Below are 21,605 nucleotides of genomic sequence, written 5' to 3' on the forward strand. Positions count from 1 at the left end.
ACGCGCGCTAAATTCTAAATGGCTTTGTGTGTGGGCGTGGCACAAAGCCCAAATTTAATGTGCGGCAATTTAATGCGGCTGCCACTTGTTGAGGAGCACATAAACTGTTTACGGCTGCCGACAAATTGATTTGTGCCAGGCAAACGGAGCAAAGCAATTGCACTGCTTCAGCCGCAGGTAATCATAACGCAACTCAATTGACGGGGAAAACACAGCAAATCGGCCATGGCAAAGACTTTTCCAGAGCCCCGCCCACGTTCTGATTGAGTGTTCGCGTCGGCGTCAGAAAGCTTAAATGGAAAATCGGAAACAGTCACAGACGGTGCACAGAAAACTCAGTTAAGCACTTAAAAAAAAAAAAAATAAAATAAAAAAAACAACAAGTAGAATGACGAAAAAATTAAGAGAAATGTGTGCACATAAAAACAGCAGAAAAATGCTGTGCAAGTCGCGCAATCAAAGCCGAACCTTCGATATACTAACAAGGCGTAAATTAATGTTTAGTTTCTTTGTTTTTTCGAAATATCGAAATATGAATCGAAATATCTTAAATTGTGCTCTTTTATGCAGATCGAACTTCTGTATTGGCACATTGTCATATACAAATCATTTATTCTATCATATCACATTCCGATTTTGATGTCGTTTGTCCTTTACAAACCGAAAAAGGCAATTGCAGAATATTTTTGGGCAAAAGTATGTAATAGGAGGAAAAAATCATCTCACACCTCGTGTATAAATATATATATTTTCTTGATCATGTCCTTCTCTCTGGCTGTCTCTCTGTCTGCCTGTCTGTCCGTCTTTGTCAATCTGGTAAACTAAAACATTTATAGACTTGATTGCCGAAAACCACACGCAAAGCGAACATACAATTTGTTTTTCTCCTCTTTTTTTCATAGTTCTTATAAATAAACACCTGTTGTAAGAGTCGGTTTTTTAAGCAAAGTTCGAAAAGGGATTTCAAATTTGAAATATATTTTCTCGTTACCATACGCAAATCGAGTTTATATGTATATATATATATACATATATATATTACATATACTATATTACATCTGCTCCCATTTACACACTATCGATAAAAATCTATTTAAACAGTCGATATTTTAAGCATAACTCGAATATTACAAGAGCTGGGGTATATTATTTACAGCTGAAGAATATTTCAATTTTTGGACGCCTACCCTATTACCTCCGAAAAATGAGAGAAATGACAAGCTAATGTTCCGAGCTATAGATTTGCGCTCTGGAATAAGCACGTAGTTGAAAATTTGTGGCTTTATATATCTGTTGTCTGATGTCGCAAGACATCTGTTCTTAAGTCACCCTTAGCGGCTTAAGGTTGTGCTCAAAGTAAATAATGTTGCCATCGGTTTGATTCGAAACGGGCTTGTTATTTGATTACATTATGTTTTGCGGGCTGCCAAGCTTCAAGACATAGTCAAGATATTGTTGTTTTATTTAGAAAGTGTATCGAAAAGATACCCGCAAGACTCGTTAAATTGCGTGCAACTTCCGTTTCATGCCCTGCTGTTGTTGTTGTCGTCGTTGGCGTGGTCTGTAGGCATCGTGGTTGGCCGCAGTCCTAATAAAATCGCAGATTGCCTCGCTTAACGCTTAACGGGGCCAGCCTCTGTCCCGTGCTCAAGCTCAGGCTCATCATCATCGTCATCTTTGTCGATGTCCCTGCCCCTGTCCTTGTTGTTGTTGTTGTTGTTGTTATTGCCGTCCTTTATTTGCATTTTGCTGTGCGTTAGCCAAGGAATGCAAAGCAGATTTCTTGGCCAGATTGTACAGCGCTAACAGTTCATTACCCAAATGACTGCTGTGGGCAGCATCAGAATTCGGCATTCGGGGGCTCGGCCAGTGCCAAGCCAGTTTATTTATGTCGCTGAAAATGTTTAGCTCACATTTTCGGGCCCAAGTCAAAAAGTTTTGCTCATCTTCCGTATGCATATTGCTCGTAGTTTACGCTCCGTAATTTTCTCTTTTAAACTTTGTCGCAACTTTTTAGCCAGCTGCCCTCTCCCCTCCGACTAGCTTGTATTGAGCAAGAGGGTTACATATATGACTACTTATTTATTCTAGTTGGGTGGAGCCCTCTGTTGTTAAGGGAACTGCAAAAACTTTATAATAGTTGCTCATACAAAATCATTTACGAGTGTCTTTCATTTAATGCTGTGCGTGCGCATCTGTATGTGTGCGTGTAACATATGCAAAATAATATAGAAAGTTTATCAAAGTGCCAAGTTACTAAGCAAAAAATGTGTACATTTAATGTTAACGAGGAAATGCCAAAGACTCCTTGAATTCCACACAGCCCAATCCCAGTTACAACTTCCATAGGTCCGGATTGGGCCGCTTTGCCAGCGGACAAAACTCAGGTGGTCACTCTGCCGGAATAATCACTTTACGCTAGCATCATGGAAGGCAAAACACTCTCGACTCAAACGCAAACATCTCGAATCCATCTAATGCTCAAGTTATTTCCAGTCCGGCCTCTTGAGTCAGCTATATTTCTTCAATCCTGCAAGTGCCGCCGGCTAACCAGCTGGCGTGTGCTGGACGGGACATAATCGGGACGAAATCCAAACATGCTCGGGACATAATCGGGTGGTACTCGTAACGTAATCGTGACATATGTGGGACGTAATCGTAATCGGAACGTATTCGGGAAGTAATGGGGACGTAATCGTAACGTAATCGTAACGTAATCGGAACGTAATGGGATCGTATTTGGGACATAATCGCGTCGTCCTCGGGACGTTCTCGTAACGTATGTGGAACATACTCGTGATGTAATCGGAACGTAGTCGCGACGTACTCGTAACGTAGATTCAACGCACTCGTAACGTGTGTGCGACGTAATCATAACGTAAGCGGAACAGTCAGAACGTAATCGGGACGTACTTGTAACGTATTCGGGACGTAATCGGGAAGTAATGGGAACGTAATCGTAACGTAATCGGTTCGTATTTGTGACGTAGTCGGGACATACTCGGGACATACTCGGGACATAATCGCGTCGTCCTCGGGACGTAGTTGAGACGTAGTCGGGACGTAAGCGGGAATTATGTTAATTGGGACTTACTCTTAACGTAATCGCGACGTAATTGAATTGTATTTGAGACGTAATCGCGACGTATACGTAATACACGTTCCAACATCTGCACGCTTCCGTTCGGGGTATTTCCATTATGAATTGGATAATGTTCTGTCATCAGTTCTTGGATTAATTGATAATACTATATATATATTATTTTCGTTTGGCGTTTGGCTGTGCCACGTATGTGTTGCCACCATGCGTACCTTTGCGCCAATAACTTTTAATCCATAAATTAATTTCCTGCTATTGTTAAATTTCTTTTGCTCTCCGCATTGAACTTTCAGCTGTGCTCCCGTCAGCGAAAAATACTTGCATGTGTATGTGTAATTACAATTACGCAAAATGCCTCAACAAAACCATCGTGGTGGCATGCCGCAAGCCGGCGGCATGGCGTTGATCAACGTAGCATGTGGGAATGTCTGGTGGGTGTTAACAATACAATTACGAGTGGGCTGGAGCCTCTAGAGCAGCAGCAGGCGGAGAGGCCAGGGGCCATGCGCGGATAGAGCATGCCATGGCATCTGCCACGGCCGGGCCTAGGGCTAGCAGCTGGGCCCATGGCCACGGCCAGGGCTTATGCCTCTGCCTGGGTCTGGGCCTGGGCCTGGGTCTGGGTCTGGGCTTGGGTCTGGGTCTGGGCCACCAGCCAGGGACACAACGAATTGAACTTTAGTGTGTGCTCAAATTTAGCGGAAATTTCATTCAATTATCTTTTTTATATATTTTTGGTGTGGGCTCACCTGGAATCAATAGCAAATGTCTATTCAACTGAATGCATGTGTACAAACGAATTGTCTTTGCTCTCACGCTCGATTCCCTGTCATTTAAGCTGCAACTAAAGGGTATATCGCGTGTGTGTGTAACAGGCATTTGCTGGCATTCGCAATACTATAAAAATAACTCGACAGCTAAACTGGTGACACTGGCTACATTTTGTAGTGCTGGTCTACACTAGAAAGGCTAAATTATTGTTATTGTAAATTCACATGAGATGGTTTTCACACTTTTCGTAAAATCCACCACACTGGCTGGAAAATTTGCGTGTGACCAGCTTGAAATAAACTGAATAGAGTATATTCCAGCTGCAATTGAAAATATTTGAGTCTTAAGTCGAGCACCTTCGACTAGGGTTATCTACCCAAGGTTATGAAAATGGCAATTTTACACCGACCAAATGCCACTCACCCACTAGTCCTTAATTTGTTTTTAATAATAAACGCAAGTGTGTGCGTTAATTGTGTTCATATTGTTATAATTTAATTGCAGGACTACATGCCACAGCTGTACGGCATTGGGCTGTGCGTTGTCAACTTGATGGATGACATGCAAGAATACACACGGGGATTGTTTCTAATCATGTAGGTTCGACGGGCATTGAGCGAGGAGCCCATTTCTATACAACTGTTCGCTTTCAGGTACTGTGGCCCGGCCGTCCTATTGTCCTATTTGTATATACGCACCTCCCAGGAGCTGCGTCCCCCGGACGGGCCCTTCGCGGTCATGATGTACGAGCATCGCGTCGATCTCCGCATGAGGCAGAGGTAAGTGTTTCGTAATTAGACGTAAATGACTGGCGACTTTTCTGCTGCTTAGCCAATGTTAGCAAGCGAAGTTTCGTTAATTTGCACCTGTTTCAGTTATTGGGCATTCCACTCGTAACCGTGGAAAATGAGCGGAAAATGGTTGCATGAACGTATTTTATTTACCATTCGATCAGCTTCAAACATCATTTCAGAGACCTAAGTGAATTTTCACTCAAGACTAACTTAACATTTGAGCAAAAAATACATTTTTAACTTGAAGTAAAGAATAAGTGTGCCAACGGTTGTTGCAGTTCATGCCAGTGGGGGTAAAATGGGCGGAAAGCTCGTCTAAAAAAATAAAAAAAAAAAGAATTTCTAGCTGCTTCATTTGGAATTCTCATAATTTGCATAGAAGACAAACGCTGAACGGGGTTTTCCTTGTTATTCCGGAATATTAGAGCTCACATTTGGCATATTAAAATATTCAAAGGGAGGAGAAAAAACATAAAATACCTGCGGCGCGTGCCATTAAATTGAAATATTAAGCGCTTGTTGGCCACTGAAATAAATTGGGGTCATTATTCATTTGGTCGTTTGGCTTCGATTTGGGTTTCAGTTCTGCTAATTGAGCTGATTAATTTTTTTGTTCGAACGGATTGAGATTGAACTGGATGCGGGACGGGGCGACAGGGAGAGGCATTGTTAGCATTGGTTACCATAAAGCAGCCGGGCAACCGGGCAGCCGGGCAACCGGACAGCCGGGCAACCGGGCAACCACCGGCCACCTGAGCTTGTCCGTTGCTAATGAGCTCGATTCCAAGCCAATGGCAGTTTAATGACTTCGATTTCCTCAACAACTTTTTCCACATTTCTCTCGTTCACCTTTCACTTTCTTCTTCATTTTTTGTGTTTTTTGTTGTTGTTGTTGCTGTTGTTGCCCGGCACAGGAACTCGTCGACCTCAACGGAGCCGCGCACGCACAGCGGCGGAGGCGTGGCCGGGCTAAGCAATGGACATGGGACAAGCAGCCGCTCCTATGATCTGTACAGCGCCGAGCTGGACGTGTGCCGGGAGAAGCGCAAGCAGCGCAATTTTGGCAGCATGGCCGCCACCCAGGTGGTCTGTCTGTGCCCATTAATGATACTAAGATTCGCACGGCTCTCGCTCGAGGAGACCTACGAGAATCAAAAGCATTTCGATGTTACCTACTTGATGTTTGTGTGGGTCGCATTTTTGCCCACTGTCATATTCCCCTGTATTTATGCCTCGCAGATATTGCCCAGGTGAGTCTCGCTATTATTGTTATCCTATTGATGCATATTTCCATGCATATTTCGCATTATATAAATACTCATTGCATAATTGAACACTGTTATCCGGCACAAATGCAACCAAGCATTTTGCAGCACTGTCTTGCATAAATAAACGCATTTCCAAGTACACGGAAGTGTGCATTTAATATTTTATTCTTTTTGTTTTTCAATATAAGACGCGAGCGAGCAAACGAGGGTACTTGGCATTTGTAAATGCCGAGTGAGTTGTTTAATTCATGGTATTCATTTGTTTGCTTTACTCGGTATTTGAAATGATTTGAATAATTTGATGCCAGCTGAAAGGCAGCCTTTCCTCACTGTATTTCTTGCGTTCCGCGGCTCGAGTGTTTTTTTTTTTGGTTATTATGTTTCGCATCATTTGTATCAATTCCTTTGTTTTTCGACTTCCTTCCTTTTCACAGAGATGAGCAGGAGCGTCTGCGCGGCTATTTTCGGCTCTCGAACAAGCGCAAGCCGAAGTCCCAGCGTCGCAGCAATGCGGGCACTGGCAGCCTGCATGAGGACTCAATTGACAAGGACGAGCCCAATAATTCCACAAGCGTTGCGGTAAATGGACAGGCGCAGCCCCCAGCCGAGTCGCAGAACCATCCACCCAAGGCCAGTGCAGTGTCGGTGCGTCATGAACGGAGTCCGGGACATGGCTTGAGTTCCACGGATAGGCACAGCGGTGCGCCGCACAGACAGGGTCCGTCGGCGGGCAAGGAACGAGATCGGGAGCGGGATAGGGATAGGGATAGGGATAGGGATCGGGATAGGGATAGGGATAGGGATAGGGAGCGTGAACGCGATAGAGATAGAGAGAGGGAACGGGAGCGTCAACGGGATCGGGATCGGGAGCGTGAGCGACGGGAGCGCGGTGGTCATGTGCTGAGTGGACGCGGCGCTGGGGACGCGGGTGTGGTTAATAATCTAGGCAAGAATATGCGCGGCAAGAAGCACGACGTTAAGATCAACATAATCTCGGATGGCCATGGCTCGACCGGATCGGCACGCAAGCAGCCGCCGAGCAGCAGCAGCAACAACAGCAGCGCCCGCTCCAAGCCCGCCACCGCCGTCCAGGCCAGGCAAAAGCCGAGCATGGAGTACATGTCCGTGTCAAACAACTCTGTGTCCAATCTGACCGGCTCCAGCTTCTGCAATGGCAACACCAGCGCGCTGCTAGATGACAGTGGCACCAGCAACTATGGCGACGGCGAGGAGAGCTCCGTGGTGAGCAGCATTATGCATCCGCCGCAGCGTTGGCCTCACGTGGGCGGGCTGCGGCATAACGATATCTCATTTAGCGAGTGCAGCAGCAACACCTTCTCCTCCAGCACGCTGGAGCGCGACTTGGAAATAATCGATCGGCTGGAGCGCGAGCGCAGCATGGACATACAGGAGATGATGCAACGGGAGCAGCACGGCGAGAAGGTTCGCCTATCTGTCGGCGGAGTTGGCCGCCAGCTGCCGGACATTGAGAAGCTATATGCGCAGCGCTCCCCCAAACCCAAGCGAGACTCCGGCTACGGTTATGACAAGGCCGCATTATCGCTGGTGATGCCCGGCAGCGATCCGCTCAGCATGTCGCTCGCCAGCAGCAGCCAGCCCACAGAGTACAGCCTGTGCTCCAATCTCCAGGAGCATCAGCTACATCAGCAGGCACAGCAGCGTCTTGGTCACTTACAACAGCAACATTTGCAACACCAGCAGCAGCAGCAGCAGCAGCAGCTGCATCAGCACCAGCAGCAGCTGGATGAGGAGGAGGTACCGCAGGACTTTTACGATAGCTATACACCCGGTGGCAGCAACAATTTGCCGCCAGCAGTCCAATCGGTGCCAGTTGCAGCGCCCGCCCCGCCCCCGTCCACCTATCAGTATCAGTATACGCGTCGGCTCAGCCGCAAGAGCTCCGGCCCCGGTTCGCATCATGTGCCGGTCGGCGGCACCGCCCGCGGCTCCAAGCGCGACAGCTTCAATTCGCTCAACGGCACCGATCTGATTGCGGGCACCTTCTGTGAGCTAGATCCCACACAGCCGCTTAACAAAATGACCGGCCTCGAGGGTCGCATGCGTCGCAGCAGCCCCCGGAACACCAGCTTCAGCTCTAACTCGGCGCGCAGCTCAATGAAATCGCGCGATTATGGGCATGGATCCGCGCATTCCGCGCATCCGGAACTCGACTTTAGGGAGAACATTTTTGCCGAGCTCTAAGCGGGAGGCGGTCGGTGGCAAAAGCTTTTGCGCCCCACTCCTGGCAAGAAGTGCTAATGCATTTCAGTATGCTCCCTTCTTTTTTTTTTAATTTTTAAAACACAAGTATTTGCATATCGGCGAAATACTGAAACTTTTCGAACGAAACCATTTTTTCTACTTGGTAGCTTAAGGGTAGGAGGGCTTAGGCAAGGGGAACATGGGGAGCGTAATGTTCGAGGGGGATTAACTTTTTTTTCCCAGAGTAAAGTGTTAAGCGGGGTAGCATAGGCAGGCTGCAGGTATTGTTGGAGAACTTTTTAGCAGCTTAAGGGTAATTTTTTTTCACGAAAGGGAACTAAAAAATGTTTATTAAATAAATAAAGCCGCAAGGGCGAAAATATGTGCGTTTTTTTTCTCAATGTACAATAAAAATATGCTTATATATATACACGTAATTCTAATAAAAAATATGATGAATTTTTAAAGCGCAAAGACATTGGGAAAGCGTGCCTGAAACAAAAATGAATCATGTATTTTTAACGATCCATGAGAAGTTGCTCAGCAAAGTTGTTATAAAGAAGCGGAGAGAAGAAGAAAAGTAAATGAACGGGAAAAGAAAAGACATATTTTTAAAGAACTTATTCCAATACCAAAATATCAAGAGTAAAAATATATATAAAAATATTACAAAAACAAAAGTAATTCAAATAAAGTATTCATACTACAGAAAACAAAAGATAACTTTGTTGGCAAAACAGTTAGCACAATTCATGTTACATGCTATATTTATCAATGTTGTTACAATACATATGAAATAAATAAATATGAAAGCAAAAGCAAAAACAAAAATTAAAAGAAAAGAAATATTTTTAAAACTCAACTAATGAAATGTTTGTTGTGTTTAACTAAGAAATATGTTATTCAAAATCGGCACAACATGAAATTAAATAATTCAAATGTGCCAAGCAACAACTTAAAATACAACTTAAACAAAAAGAAAATATTTGAAAAATATATTGTGTATCTGGTCTATATGCAATATTTGTAGTATATACATTAGGTACACATATAATTTAGAGGCAGTGCATGTCACGAATTAAATGTTGTTAACTTCTCAAAGTTCAGTTATATATCAATGTCAATAAGAATTCAAGTTAAACAAGAAAAAGAAAACATGAAAAAGTATACATATTTATTATCCATTAAAAAATAAATGTTTATGGTGAAATATTTTAAATATATCAAGAATAAAATAGAAGCTGACACACACAGGATATGAACACAATATTAAAAGAATAATACAAATAGTCAACAGTTTATTGAATGTTATCAACCACAATAAAAATAAATCCAAAACTAACTATATATATATATATATATACATACATATATAAACTACGCACATACATGCCCGTTTTCCTGTATATGTCTGTGTATTATGATAATTGCATTCGAACTAGTTTGCATTATTGTGAGCCCCGAGAATTGCATTCTCCCCGTTTTTGTACTTTTGTTCAACTAAATCTACTCTGATCATGACTGGCTTAGGGCCTCTTCCAAATTTTATCGAGCTCGATTCATAACTGAATTGTTATAAGTAGTATTCGTTGCAGATACCCCTAAAAATTTATAATAATATTATAATAATAATAATACTTGAGCTAAGCAGCAAGTTATACAGGCACAAAGGCAAAAGTCCAACCAAGCCCCATAAAGTTTAAGTCCCTTATATACTATATATATATACAATTTATTTATATATATATATACATATTTGTGCTTATATTGAACACAGTTTTCGTTGTTGTGGTCTGACTTTTTTTTTTGTTATTTGGTGTATAAAACAAACGAAGAAACTAATAAAAAAAATAAATGTATGTGAGTTAAGCCCACAAAAAAAAAACTGCTGCATTGGCGCCATTTTCTTTTTTATTGGTATTTAAGCTGAGCACAGTGGCATCGATAGGACTACAACCTTGTCAAAATTAAGTTATTGTACTTAATTAATTAATATGTAAGTATGCATTCAAATACATATATAAACGCTTTAATTGAAGAGTATTTAAATATTTTTATGGAATCTTTTTTGCATTTATATAATATTTTTAAGTATAAAACTGTTTATTCTTTTATATAATTTTTCTTAATATTTATAATTTAATTTAATCTAAGCTTAAAAATTAAAAATTATGAAATTTTAAATTTTCTTAACTTTACTCTAAATTTTACGCATAAATTTTATAACATTAAATTTTTATTTCATTTGTTATTTATTTTATTTCGTTTTTTTTTTCTAAAATTTTTCTTTCTATTAATTTATAGCATGCATTTAATATCATATAATTTTTAATTGCACTCTTTTTTTATTTTGTATTGAATATTTGAAGAAAGTTTAATTTATTTAATTTTTTGACCACCTTTTACTGCTGATTGCGACCACTGTAGCTAGGCCATAAAAAGGTTGATGCCTGCTGTTTGTCTTTCGGCACTGGCCTAGGTATATTGCGGATGGTATGCGAATGCGGATGCGATTGGGGTGTCAGAGCTGGCCGGCAGCAGGGCTAGAGCTGAAGCTGTAGCTGGAACAGGAGCCACGTGGCCTGTCGCCTCAATTTAATCTGTGCAAATGCAAAAGCGAAAAGGAGAGCCAAAATAATTTGCAGCGCAAAATAATTCCCTGCCATGAGCCAGGCAGAGCCATCGGACAAAAATTGGGTGCAAATGTGCGTGTTCTTCTGTGTTTGTGTGTGCGTGTGTGCAATGAGGTCAGTGTGCGAGTTCAAAAGTTCAAGCGCTTGGGTTTAACAGCCTTAAATCGGGCGCAGGTCGCTTGGTGTTGTATGCAGCATCTGCACCCGCTCCGCTCCGCTCTGCTCGCAGTGCTCCACTTTCGGGAGGTCAGTTGGCAGCTGAAAACCGCTCTCCCTGCCTTTTCAATGACCCACTAAAATGATTAAGTACCATTATTTAGCAGCTGGACATCTCTCTCTCTCTCTCTCTCTCGTTCATACGACAGGTCTGCATATTTTTCGCCTGCTTTCTTCTAATATTGTGCTTTTTATTTTATTATTATTATATTCTTTTATTTGATATTTTATGGTGCATGTCCTAATCGCTAAATTACACGAATTTTATGTGCTTTTGACGCCATAATAATTTCTTATCGCTCGTTCGACAGCAGAAAAATTTCCAAAATCGAATAGCGAAAAAAAAAATTTTTTCCTTGTTCCTATAAATTATTATGGCAAATATCATCAACAACCATCGCTGCAAGGCTTCACGGTTTGAACCAGCATCCTGCATTTCGTGAAACACAGATTCATATATTTTCCCAATTTCTATAAAAACTTTTTATTTTTCAATACCCAATTGGCCGTTGTACTGAAAATATTGCAAGTCGTAGATATTTTCATATGCAAGATGCGGGCTAAAATTTTGTGCTCTACCCAAAATTGGCATCTACCCAATATGGTTAGATAATTGCAACGTTTGGTATCAAAGTTCTTTGTACTTTTGGGCCTGGGTGTTGCTTAGGAAATTGTGAAATAATTCGAATTTTCTTTAATGTTTTAATTAATTTCTTTACCACATTAAATACACGAAGTACTCCGAACAGATTTTTTTATACCCTGTATCCAATGAAGATGCGGAACGGGTTTTTGATTGGACGGTAGGGACTTCAGACGAAAAAATAGCTTGACAGGTTTTTTTTTGTTTCACGTCCAATTTTCAATTTATCGATTTTGTCACTTGGATCCAAGATTCAAGAGTTTAATGCTCCAAATTGGCTATAAAGCCCTTTGAAGTATATAGAAATCTTAAGAATATTTGACTTTTTAAATACCTGCTCCCGAAATGGAAAAAGACCTCATTTTGATATCTAAATTTGGTGTGATATGCGGAATTCTATCAATCTATTATATAGACCGTGTTGTACAGGGTATATTGCAGTCGAGCACAGTCGACAACAGCATGCGCACTTGTTGACAGATATTTTATTGATGTCGCTCTGTTTTATATTTACATAAAAATCGGCGATTCTGTCTTAATGCTCTGCAAGCATTGCGATTATTCAGCTCTTAATCTGTTGGTCAACAATTTTAAAAGCTTTAGCCTTCAGGCTGTCACCATTCCGGGCAGCTTAATAGCTTGATACAAATATCGCAATACTCGTAATATGGATATATGTATATATATGTTATATGGACTGCTTGTGGTATTACAGCTAATTGGCTACTGCTGGCCGTTTACTGCTGCTGCTGACTGCTGACTGCTGACGGCTGACTGTTTACTGGCGCTTGTGTCTTCATTGTCGGCTCATTGTCATAATGTGCGTGGGCCAGTGCTTATGTATATACTCCATACATATTTATATATATCGATATTGATACATTCCCGTTTATCACGAGCCAATGAGGACGGCCGGGGGGCGTATACGTGCAGTTGGAGCAAATGGCATACATAAACAACTTTCAATCATATGAAATGCGCTTTCAATTGCGATTGCGTCTTCAAAATGAAATGAAACGCGCGCGCGACCCCCCAATAAATGTATGTCGATCACGTATACGCCATGTGGACGGGCGACCACTGTCCGCTACGGCTGCCCACTTAACACTTATGTAGGTGGTGGTTGCCCATGTGTGCGTGTGTGTGTGTGTGTGTGTGCACTCATAATAGTTGTCTTTCATAATCGTTTTGGCCAACGCAACGGAACACAACACAATTTGAAAGTTGGCAACGATTTGAGCCAATTGGCAATTGCAATGCAATTGCAAATGCAATTATGGGCAGCATCTTGTCTGTTAGCCTTAACCCCGCTCTCTTAACAGTTGTTGGCCATTTATTGATATCGAAATCCCGTTGCAGACACTCGACTCGATTTTGCGTATGCCACGCACGTTCCCATAAACAGCATTTTATGTCTGGTCTTTATATTTAGTTGGCCCTGTGGTCACATCATTTGTGTTGTTTATATTTTTCGCTCACTTTTGCTGTTGCTTCTGTGTCTTTTTTCTTTTCTTTTTTCGGTTTCTTTTTGGGGCAGCGTGCATGTTATGTAAGCAACACGACCATAATCAATTTGTACTTGAATGTGCCCCCACAACAGGGCTTATTGAGAGGCCTATGCAGCACATATTTCTTGTCGCTGTGCCGCATTTAAATTCAAAGCTCTTAAAGAAAGTGAAATAATAATAAATATTTTAATATTTAATTGTTGAATTACAATGTATTTATGTTTGTCTATTGTCTGTCGTAGCGTACGAGACGGAAGTTTGTTTGATTTGAGCCAGGAATTCAAATATTTTCATATACTTTTCAAAAATGATTTGGTTTATTTTCTCTTTCTAATTTGACAATATTTTTGCCTTATTTGCAAGTTCTCAAAATATAAAGAATATATTAATTTTAATAAATACAAAACTTGAACTTAAGTATATTTATGATTTGTGGTTCAATTGAAAAGGGCCAGAGATTTGAGGAGCTGCGGTACAAACCTCAAACTGGGTTCACGAGTCGAACGGGAAACGAAACACCGCAAAAGCTTTATGGGCTCCCAGCCAAGGCTGTTATATATAACTATATATTAACTATATATTAAACTACGTAACTATGTATCTATATATTAAAATGCCTTTCGTATCTTCCTTGCTCAACCACTCTTAGCCGTATATCTTAACTGATTATAGGTTATCAATCCATCGAAAAACTCGGTTGCAAATGCCAGGCTAAATGTAGATCTAAATGTGTAGATATAGTATTGTCTTATCCGAAGAACATATTTAATGGATTCCAATGCTAGTTTATGACCATAACCTATGCCTGAAAAGTTCAAATGGGCTTTGTATCTCGGCCGGAACACTTTCGCGGAATCTTGCTCTATCCCGCTATATATAGCTCTCTCTCTCCCTCTCTCTGTTACCCCTATATTGAGCTCCTAAGCCGATCCTTAGTTATCACCACATCATATGTAATTTGTGCCCACTTCATGGCCGCCTTCGAATGGCCCACATGGCCCGGCTTAAGAGCGGGTGTGGGGGCTGGGTTTGGTGGCTCGACTGTGCGAACAGCTCACGCACATTGACTCGTAATGCTGCTCGAATTGCAGCACTTGCCGAAGACAGGGCCGATAAATAAATTTTCCATTTGCCATCAGCTGTTGCCGCTGTCTTCGCTGCCTTTGCTGCATGCCAAGTACACGGCCCCAAAGCCCGGAGCCAAAGCCAAAGCCAAAGACCAAGTATAAAACGTTTGAACGGCGGGCGAGCAACGCACAGTCGCTATTTGGACAAAGTGCAGCCGGTTTGTTGTCGTTGCCGATAACGTGACATTGTTGTTGTGACCGTTGCCATTAATTAAGCCAACCATCAGAGGGCATCAGACAGACGGGCAACAGCCATCCGTACACAGGAAGGGAGAAACTGCATCACAGCGTGGAATCTGAATCAATTACAATTAGCATTTGCCACTGGCCTCATAAATCATAGAAGCGAGACATGTTTGGCATCTGGTATCCCGACGGTCTGTTGACCTTCTCCCTGCTGCTCTTATGTGGGCTGCAGTATGCGTGCCATGCACAATTATCCTTTCACACCGATGCCAACACGAATTCATTTACGCTGAAGACGCCCTCTTTACAGCAGACCTTCACGCGCTACTATGGTGCTGCCAAGCAGCAGCAGCAGCAGGACCAGGCTCTGGAGCAGCCGCAGGCTGACTTGCAGCAACAACTACAACAGCAACATCAACAACAACAACAACAACAACAGGTGGTAAGTTTTGTTTAAGCATATATTTTGTCAACCTTGTGTCGGGTCGGTCCAAGGGCCAGCTCCGGCTGCAGTCGAGCACTTCTGCGGCGACGACCGGCACCTGGTCGCATCGCATCGCCAAAACCGAAATTCATGCCGCCGCCCATCTTCTGGCCCAGTATCTCGACGCTCTGTTCGTTGCGTGCCGCGGCGCCGCTCTCCACCAGCTGTTTCATCTGGGCGGCAGCCAGCAACATGCTTGTTTCCAAGTCCTGTAACCACACACACACACACACACAGACACACACAGACACAATTAGTAGGGTATTGGGTGTGCGTCTGCTGCTTGAGCAGGTGAGCTTACCTGCGGCCTGGCGTTTGTGCAGCTGCTGAGGAGCAGCAGGGCCACAAACACTAAAGACATTCCCATGGCTCTGCTCTGGTTGGAACTTGGAACTGATTGGCCCTGCTCTCGACGCGGCTTATTTAACAGGGGTATCGGGTGGCCTGGCCATTTGACTTATTGGCAGCCGGCAAACGGGCAACGGGCAAACGGGCAAACGGGAGCAGCACAAAACTTTTATAATTACCGCCAACAGCTGCTGTCGTGTTGCACACATCCGGTGCCCCAATCTCAGGCAACATCTTGCCTCAGCTGTGCCTGTGTGTGTGTGTGTGAGTGTGTGTGCTTGTGTGTACGCTCAATTTACATAACCGCGGGCATGTGCCGGTAATGGGTTAGCTGCAATCTTGATGAACTCCAGTGCTTCACAATTCCGAATTCCGGAAGCTGTATGATCGGCTGATTAGCGCTTATCCAAAAGTATTTATAACAATTGGATAGATATTACAGTAAACTCGCTTAGTTCTCCGCTGCAATCTATTCACATTAATTGTGGCTCATTTAACATCTAGCTTTCATTTGACTTCTCTATAGATGAATGTCTCCTAATTCATTTATTAATTAATTTTGAAATACTGTGACCAGCTCTATATACATAGCTAGCGATAATGTGCCCCCAACCAATATACTCCTTTTTTCGTTAAGCAGGGTATGAAAGTATATTTTTGTATTCTTATTTGTTGGAATACTATATTCTGTATTACATATGCATCTTCTATTGTTCTTACGAACTTTCATTCTGAATCCTCGTCATCAGCTGGTTATATTTTAGATCGGACAATAAGCACCGAACTTTTCAAAAATCAATTTCCCATTAAGTGGGGCAAAAGGAAGATAAAGTGTGTACAAGAGGAGGCGCGTCTAAACAAGCTAAACTATTTAATAATGTATTCCTATATTCCTTTCGTGAAGTTTATATTTCTGCCCCATCTGTTGGTTAAGATTCTCAAGTGCTGCCTAAACTTAATAGAAGTCCCATATTTTTATTTTGTTTTCATATTTTTTATTTAGCTTTGCAATTCACTGTGAATGCAGCTCTGATCAGTTGCTCACGAGCAAGGTCTCTGCATTGTCTTCGACACCATCGGCAAAGAGATGCCGCAGCTTCTCGAAGTAGCTGCGGAACGAGTCGGCCATGGACTGCCAGGCATTCCGTATGCTCTGGCCCAGCTCCTGGGCCGCTGCGGCCAGGCGTGTCTCCAGTCTCGGCTCGTCCGGGTAGCTTAGCTGCGGTCGCACATCGTCATACTCATTCGAATAGTCCAGCTCCAGGTCCTCCTGGCAGCGGGCCAGCCACATAAGCATCGCCAGCCCCAAGAGGCATCCAAACACAGAACGCCAAGTGGAACTCATTGCGCTAACTGACCTGCCGCCAACGAGGCCCTAACGCTTTTGTCTGGGCCAACATTGATTGGTGGCGTGTCCAGCATGCAATTGAAGTGCGGCACGTGCGCTTTTAGCCGGAAATGTCAGTGCTTAACTAGCTTCTATGTATCTATTTTTTTTTTAATTTTGGTTTGGCATTTTGGTTTGTCGGCATTTGAAGCTCGCAGCGATCAGATAAATCTGGAATAGCAAACATTTTGTCTGGCTTTCGGTTGGGTGCATTAAGAGCAGCTTGTTAGACCTGCAATTAAATGCGGTTTATTGTACTATCTTTTTTTTTTTTGTATTTTTCTTTAGTATTTTATAAGAGCCTACAAAAAGTTATTTACTAACATTTTTCAAAATTTCATAGCCCATTGATTCACACAGTATTTTTCTGTTAGTATTTCCTTGTCTTAATTAGTAATTTATAAGAAACTTTTTGGTGACATTTTGGCCAATTCAGTTTATTTTTGGTATATTTTTAGAATTCGAGAAAAAAAAAAGGAAGCTAATTAATTGATATTTAAATTGTTTGCATGCCGCCAGTGGCTTGAGCAGCTGCACCTTTTACTTGCTGGCGCACCTGCTGCACCATGTCGGCCATGTTGTCCATAAATGAGAGAAACAGGCCCTTGACCTGTTCGCCCAGGCCGGCGCCCAGCTGCTGCTGCTGCTGCTGCGCGGCCTGGCGACGTCGTCGCCGGCGGCTTTCGAGCAGCTTCTTTTTGGTGCTCGTCTTCCTGATGCGCGTCCTGGATGCATTGTTGTTGGCGGCGCGCTTGCGTGCGCGACTCTTGCGCGCCTCGACATCGTCGGCCGACTCCGTGGTGGCGCCCATATTCATGCCGCAAGGCGAGCGCTTGAGGCGGTGCAGCGCCTGATGCAAGCTGAAGCTGCGGCTGCTGTTGCGGTAGCTGCCGCCGTCGCTGCTTGTGCTGTTGGTGTTGCGCCGCCGCCGCCGCCGACGGCGCCTTTCATCCGATTCGGATGAGTCGGAATCTTCGCCGCTGTCCGGTCGCATCGCATCGCCATAGCCCATCGCCGTCTTGGAGCGCACGGCGACCAGCCCGCCGTCAAAGTTCATCTGATGCGTTGCCATCGCGCCCTCCTGCAGGCTGCCCATAATGCCAGTGCCCACGCTGAGCGCGCCCGCTGCCAATTTGTCGAGTGGATTTTGCGGACTGGCACGTGACCAGGCGCTGCCCGTGAGCAGTCCCAGCAGCAGCAGCAGCAGCATCATCATCAAATGCAATTGGAAGCACATTTTTCAACTGTGTTCGCCTCGCGCCGTTGCCACCCCTTTTTATGTCGCATTTTTGCACTGGATTCGTTTGCGTGCAGCGCATCTGCGCAACGTGGCGTATGATCAATATTTGCCATTGGCACCTTTGTTTATTTTATTTGTTCTCTTTATATACATATATAGTGTTTTCTTTTTTTGTGGACAGCAGCAAAGCAGGCTGCGAACAATGCTTCCGGACTGTCAGCGCCGGGCTGGCAGCTCGGGACTGGGGGCAGTGTCAGTCTCGCTCGCTCGCTTAATCAGATTGGATTTCGAATTTCAGAATTTATTTCTCGTTTGAATTTTTAGCTTGCCGTAAAACTGCAAGATTTCGACAACGTTTGCTAAATTGTAATTTTGTTTGAAACTAAATTCCGCAGAAGCTGGCAGAAAATGAGAGCTGTCAAAACTAGCAGAAATGGTGGTCGACTGGTAAACTGGGGACAAGCATGATATATGAATAGTTTCTCCGTTGGGTTTTTTATTAATTATTTTTTTGTTCTGCATTTTGTTTAATTCTCAGCAAAATCCAACTCAATTCGCCGGACTTACGCCCGCGGGAATACAATATTCAGCTGCGTATCCGCAGCAAGCCATTGCAGCTCACAGCAAGTCAAAGCCAGCGACAGCTGTCGGCAGCCAACAGCAACAACAATTGCAGCAGCAGCAGCAGCAGCAACAATATCTGGCACAGCAACAGCAGCAGCAACAACTGCAGCAACAGCAGCACCAACAGCAGCAACAGCTGCAATCAGCTAATCTACCCAGCTATGCGGACCAGATGCAAGCCGCCTTCCTTGATTACCAGCGTCAGCGATTGGAGTTTGAGCAGCAGCAACAGCAGTTGCTGCAAAAGCTCTACACCTACTATCCCGATGTCTCCGGCCAGCAGCAGCACCAACTGCAGCATGAACAGCAGCAGCAGCAGCCGCAACAGCCGCAACAGTCGTCAACAGTCGGCAGTTCCAATGTTGCAGGGAATCGATACTTTGCACGCCAATCCACGTCAGCTTTTGGGAACAGCAACGGATTGCAGCCGCAGCAACAACGCCAGCAGCAGACACAGCTGCCGCAGTTGCACACAACATCATCCGGCGGACTGGGCAATTTCTACTCGACCCAGCAGCACATGGGATTCCTGCAGCAGCAGCAGCAAGATGTGCTGCGCGATCAGCAGCAGAATGTTGCGCAACAGTTCGCCACCGGCCAACTGGCACCCAGCACCACAACCAACTACGGCATGGCAGTGCCCGAGACCTCCGTTTTGGGTTCTCCATCGTATCAACCTTCGTCAGCCGTATCCCATGTGAGATTCTCCAGCGGCAATCTCAACTACAACTTCTAAGGCACACGCTCCCCGAATCAATTCCACAATATGCCAGGCTCTGCTGCATCCCGCTGCCAGCTCGCCACCCAGTGGACAAGTGGACCGACCGGTGGACCCAGAAACTCAACTGACCAACTAACTGATAATCGACCTCTGTTTTTTTTTTGTCGCTCTTTTTTTTTTTGCTCGCACTTAGTTTTAATTTATTCTAATCTCGTAATAGTCATTATTAGTAATATCCTTTTTTTTTTTTGTAACTATGTGAACATTTTGCAGCAGCGTAGCTATGAGTCATACATTGTCTAAAATTAAAATTCAAAAATCAGAATTAATGTGTTTGCCATAATCCTTGGAATTCATTTAAGCAGTGTGACTGTGACTGTGTGTGTGTGTGTGTGTGTGTGTGTGTGTGTATGTGTATGTGTAACTGTGAGCGACATAAGCTTTATTTAATTCCTTTCAATGCCTTTTACTCACCTCAACCCATTGGGAGTGGCTAAAATGTTTTGTGCAAATGTAAAGTACAGGCTCTCCGACCCCATAAAGCTCATATATTATTGATACGAATCTCGCAAAAAATATATTAGCTAGAGGTTTTAAATGTATAGATAGATATATGTTGATTCTCGCTTTTTTTCGATATATTTTTCCTTATTGTCATAATTTGGATAAATAGCTATATGAGTGTGAATTCTCGTATTACTATACATCGTTAAAGTACATTTTATTATTCGGAACCTACCCCATTCTCAATTTAATATGAAAAATCTCATGTTTGTATGCACTGCCTTGGGCCTTGGTATACACACACATTTCAATGACATATTTATTCCCTTCAAATGTTACAAACATCAAACAATTAACAACGAAGCTATCCAAGGCTGCATGCACCATAATGTGGATAGGTAACTTGAGTGCTTCAGTCTGCGTCTTTATTTCTGTATACATTTTTAGATGGCAGTTGCTTGTAGCGCATCTTAAAGTCGGATAATCTCAGTTCGAACAATTTCTAGCTTGAGCCATAATCTTGAATGAGTTTTCTATAATTTGAACTAAAAGTCCCCGTTAATACTATCGGTTAGCCTTAAATATTTCCTGAACTATTCACTTTGTGGCACAAACGTGATAAAGAATTCCATGAATTTTTGTTTTAATGAAAGTTTGTGACTCAAATTTCCGTCTCTGGAATGCAACCTCATGGTGCAGTTGCACAAATGACCGGGTCAGCCTTTGCTTTTGGTTTCTCAAAGTTTCGCCGTTAAGTTGTCCACACTTTGCTTCCGGCGGTAATAATTAACCACCAGGTGAAAGTGCTCGGCACACTTGACCCTGAAAAAAGAATCGTTCAGCTAGATGCCATCCAGCCCCAGCCCCGGTCTCAGCCCCAGCCCCAGCCCCAGCCCCAGCCCCGGCCCCAGCCCCTGCTAAATTGCCAGTCCGCATTTGTGGCGCCTCCCCCCTTTCGTGGGGCACGCGGTCCCTCTTTAGTGTGTTCGGCCATTCGTTTTTGATATACTACTGTTTCGCTTTGACAGCGATACTTTTTATGAAGCTGATTGACGTCGTAAGCGCACTTAGAGTATACAACAGGTAGGAGTGCGCTGGTTGGCAGTGACCGACTAACAGATACCCTGCAGCCCGTAACGAGCTGCATTTACAAACATTCTAGCTTCGTTTTATGAGCACACACACAACTGGGTATGCTTCTTCTTCCCTTTGCCCAACTCCATGCATCGGATTTGCAACCTCAAAGAACTCCGGTGTTTATTGTCTGATCTCTATGAACTTTACGGTACTTTTATATGGTATTCAAATGCGTGTGCATACCAAAGTCCAAGTGTGTGCCTTCATAAACATAAATTGTTTAAATAATGTAAATAATGATGTGAGATATATAAAAAAAAAAACTTAATTAATTGGATGCGTGTATACTAGACAAGAGCCTGTCTCATGCTCTTAAAAGCTCCGATAAACAAACAGAACTATCGACAGATATCGAAATCTTTAAAACGGGTAATATTGTCGATAGATTAAGATTGAAAATCGATGTGTGCGTGCTATGGGAGGAACTAAGTTGCAAATGTAACGTCTCTTGCGCTTAAAGTCTGGGACAGACAAACAGACATGGGCTTGGGGAACATGGAGCCGCAGCTACCTTCTTCCAACTATTACAAACATGTGCACAACAACCACACATCCTTTGCTGCCCAAACTGTATGGGTTCAGAGCATAATTAGTTCAAATTAGCTGCCTCCAGTTGCCACATGGGCAAATGTCGGTGGCCTGAACAAAGCTGCAGTGCGAAACCTTTGGCATGTTTGGGCTGGCATCACCC

At 43.4% G+C, this 21,605-nt stretch overlaps 5 protein-coding genes across 5 annotated transcripts in view; 2 read left to right on the top strand and 3 right to left on the bottom strand.

Moving 5' to 3' along the window:
- The window catches only part of LOC135428487 (uncharacterized), a 56,448-nt gene extending 48,248 nt beyond the window's left edge, over window positions 1-8,200 (top strand). The window contains exons 4-7 of the mRNA XM_064682530.1: window positions 4,376-4,467; window positions 4,525-4,650; window positions 5,580-5,915; window positions 6,368-8,200. Coding sequence (XP_064538600.1) covers window positions 4,376-4,467; window positions 4,525-4,650; window positions 5,580-5,915; window positions 6,368-8,156 — 2,343 coding nt within the window. The 3' untranslated portion in view covers window positions 8,157-8,200. The remainder of the gene's footprint in view (window positions 1-4,375; window positions 4,468-4,524; window positions 4,651-5,579; window positions 5,916-6,367) is intronic.
- Window positions 8,201-14,916: 6,716 nt separating this feature from the next.
- LOC135428469 (uncharacterized) lies at window positions 14,917-15,402 on the bottom strand. Its single transcript, XM_064682512.1, has 2 exons — window positions 15,255-15,402; window positions 14,917-15,162 (listed from the first exon to the last, which is right to left on the bottom strand). The coding sequence occupies exons 1-2, from the start codon at window positions 15,318-15,320 to the stop codon at window positions 14,923-14,925; spliced, it is 306 nt and encodes a 101-aa protein (XP_064538582.1). The 5' UTR covers window positions 15,321-15,402; the 3' UTR covers window positions 14,917-14,922.
- An 890-nt stretch (window positions 15,403-16,292) lies between these two features.
- Window positions 16,293-16,724, bottom strand: LOC135428467 (uncharacterized). The gene has a single exon (XM_064682511.1). It carries the CDS (start codon window positions 16,644-16,646, stop codon window positions 16,335-16,337), a length of 312 nt encoding a protein of 103 aa, XP_064538581.1. The 5' UTR covers window positions 16,647-16,724; the 3' UTR covers window positions 16,293-16,334.
- Window positions 16,725-16,956: 232 nt separating this feature from the next.
- Window positions 16,957-18,060, bottom strand: LOC135428466 (uncharacterized). Its single transcript, XM_064682510.1, has one exon. It carries the CDS (start codon window positions 17,923-17,925, stop codon window positions 17,185-17,187), a length of 741 nt encoding a protein of 246 aa, XP_064538580.1. The 5' UTR covers window positions 17,926-18,060; the 3' UTR covers window positions 16,957-17,184.
- A 127-nt stretch (window positions 18,061-18,187) lies between these two features.
- Window positions 18,188-19,598, top strand: LOC135428465 (probable basic-leucine zipper transcription factor Q). Its single transcript, XM_064682509.1, has 2 exons — window positions 18,188-18,375; window positions 18,467-19,598. The coding sequence occupies exons 1-2, from the start codon at window positions 18,337-18,339 to the stop codon at window positions 19,286-19,288; spliced, it is 861 nt and encodes a 286-aa protein (XP_064538579.1). The 5' UTR covers window positions 18,188-18,336; the 3' UTR covers window positions 19,289-19,598.
- The last annotated feature ends 2,007 nt before the right edge of the window (window positions 19,599-21,605 follow it).

This window comes from Drosophila montana, unplaced genomic scaffold (assembly GCF_035044405.1).
Source record: "Drosophila montana isolate Dmon_TW-CO22-7 unplaced genomic scaffold, ASM3504440v1 contig_2481_1, whole genome shotgun sequence".
Classification (NCBI taxonomy): Eukaryota; Metazoa; Arthropoda; class Insecta; order Diptera; family Drosophilidae; genus Drosophila; species Drosophila montana.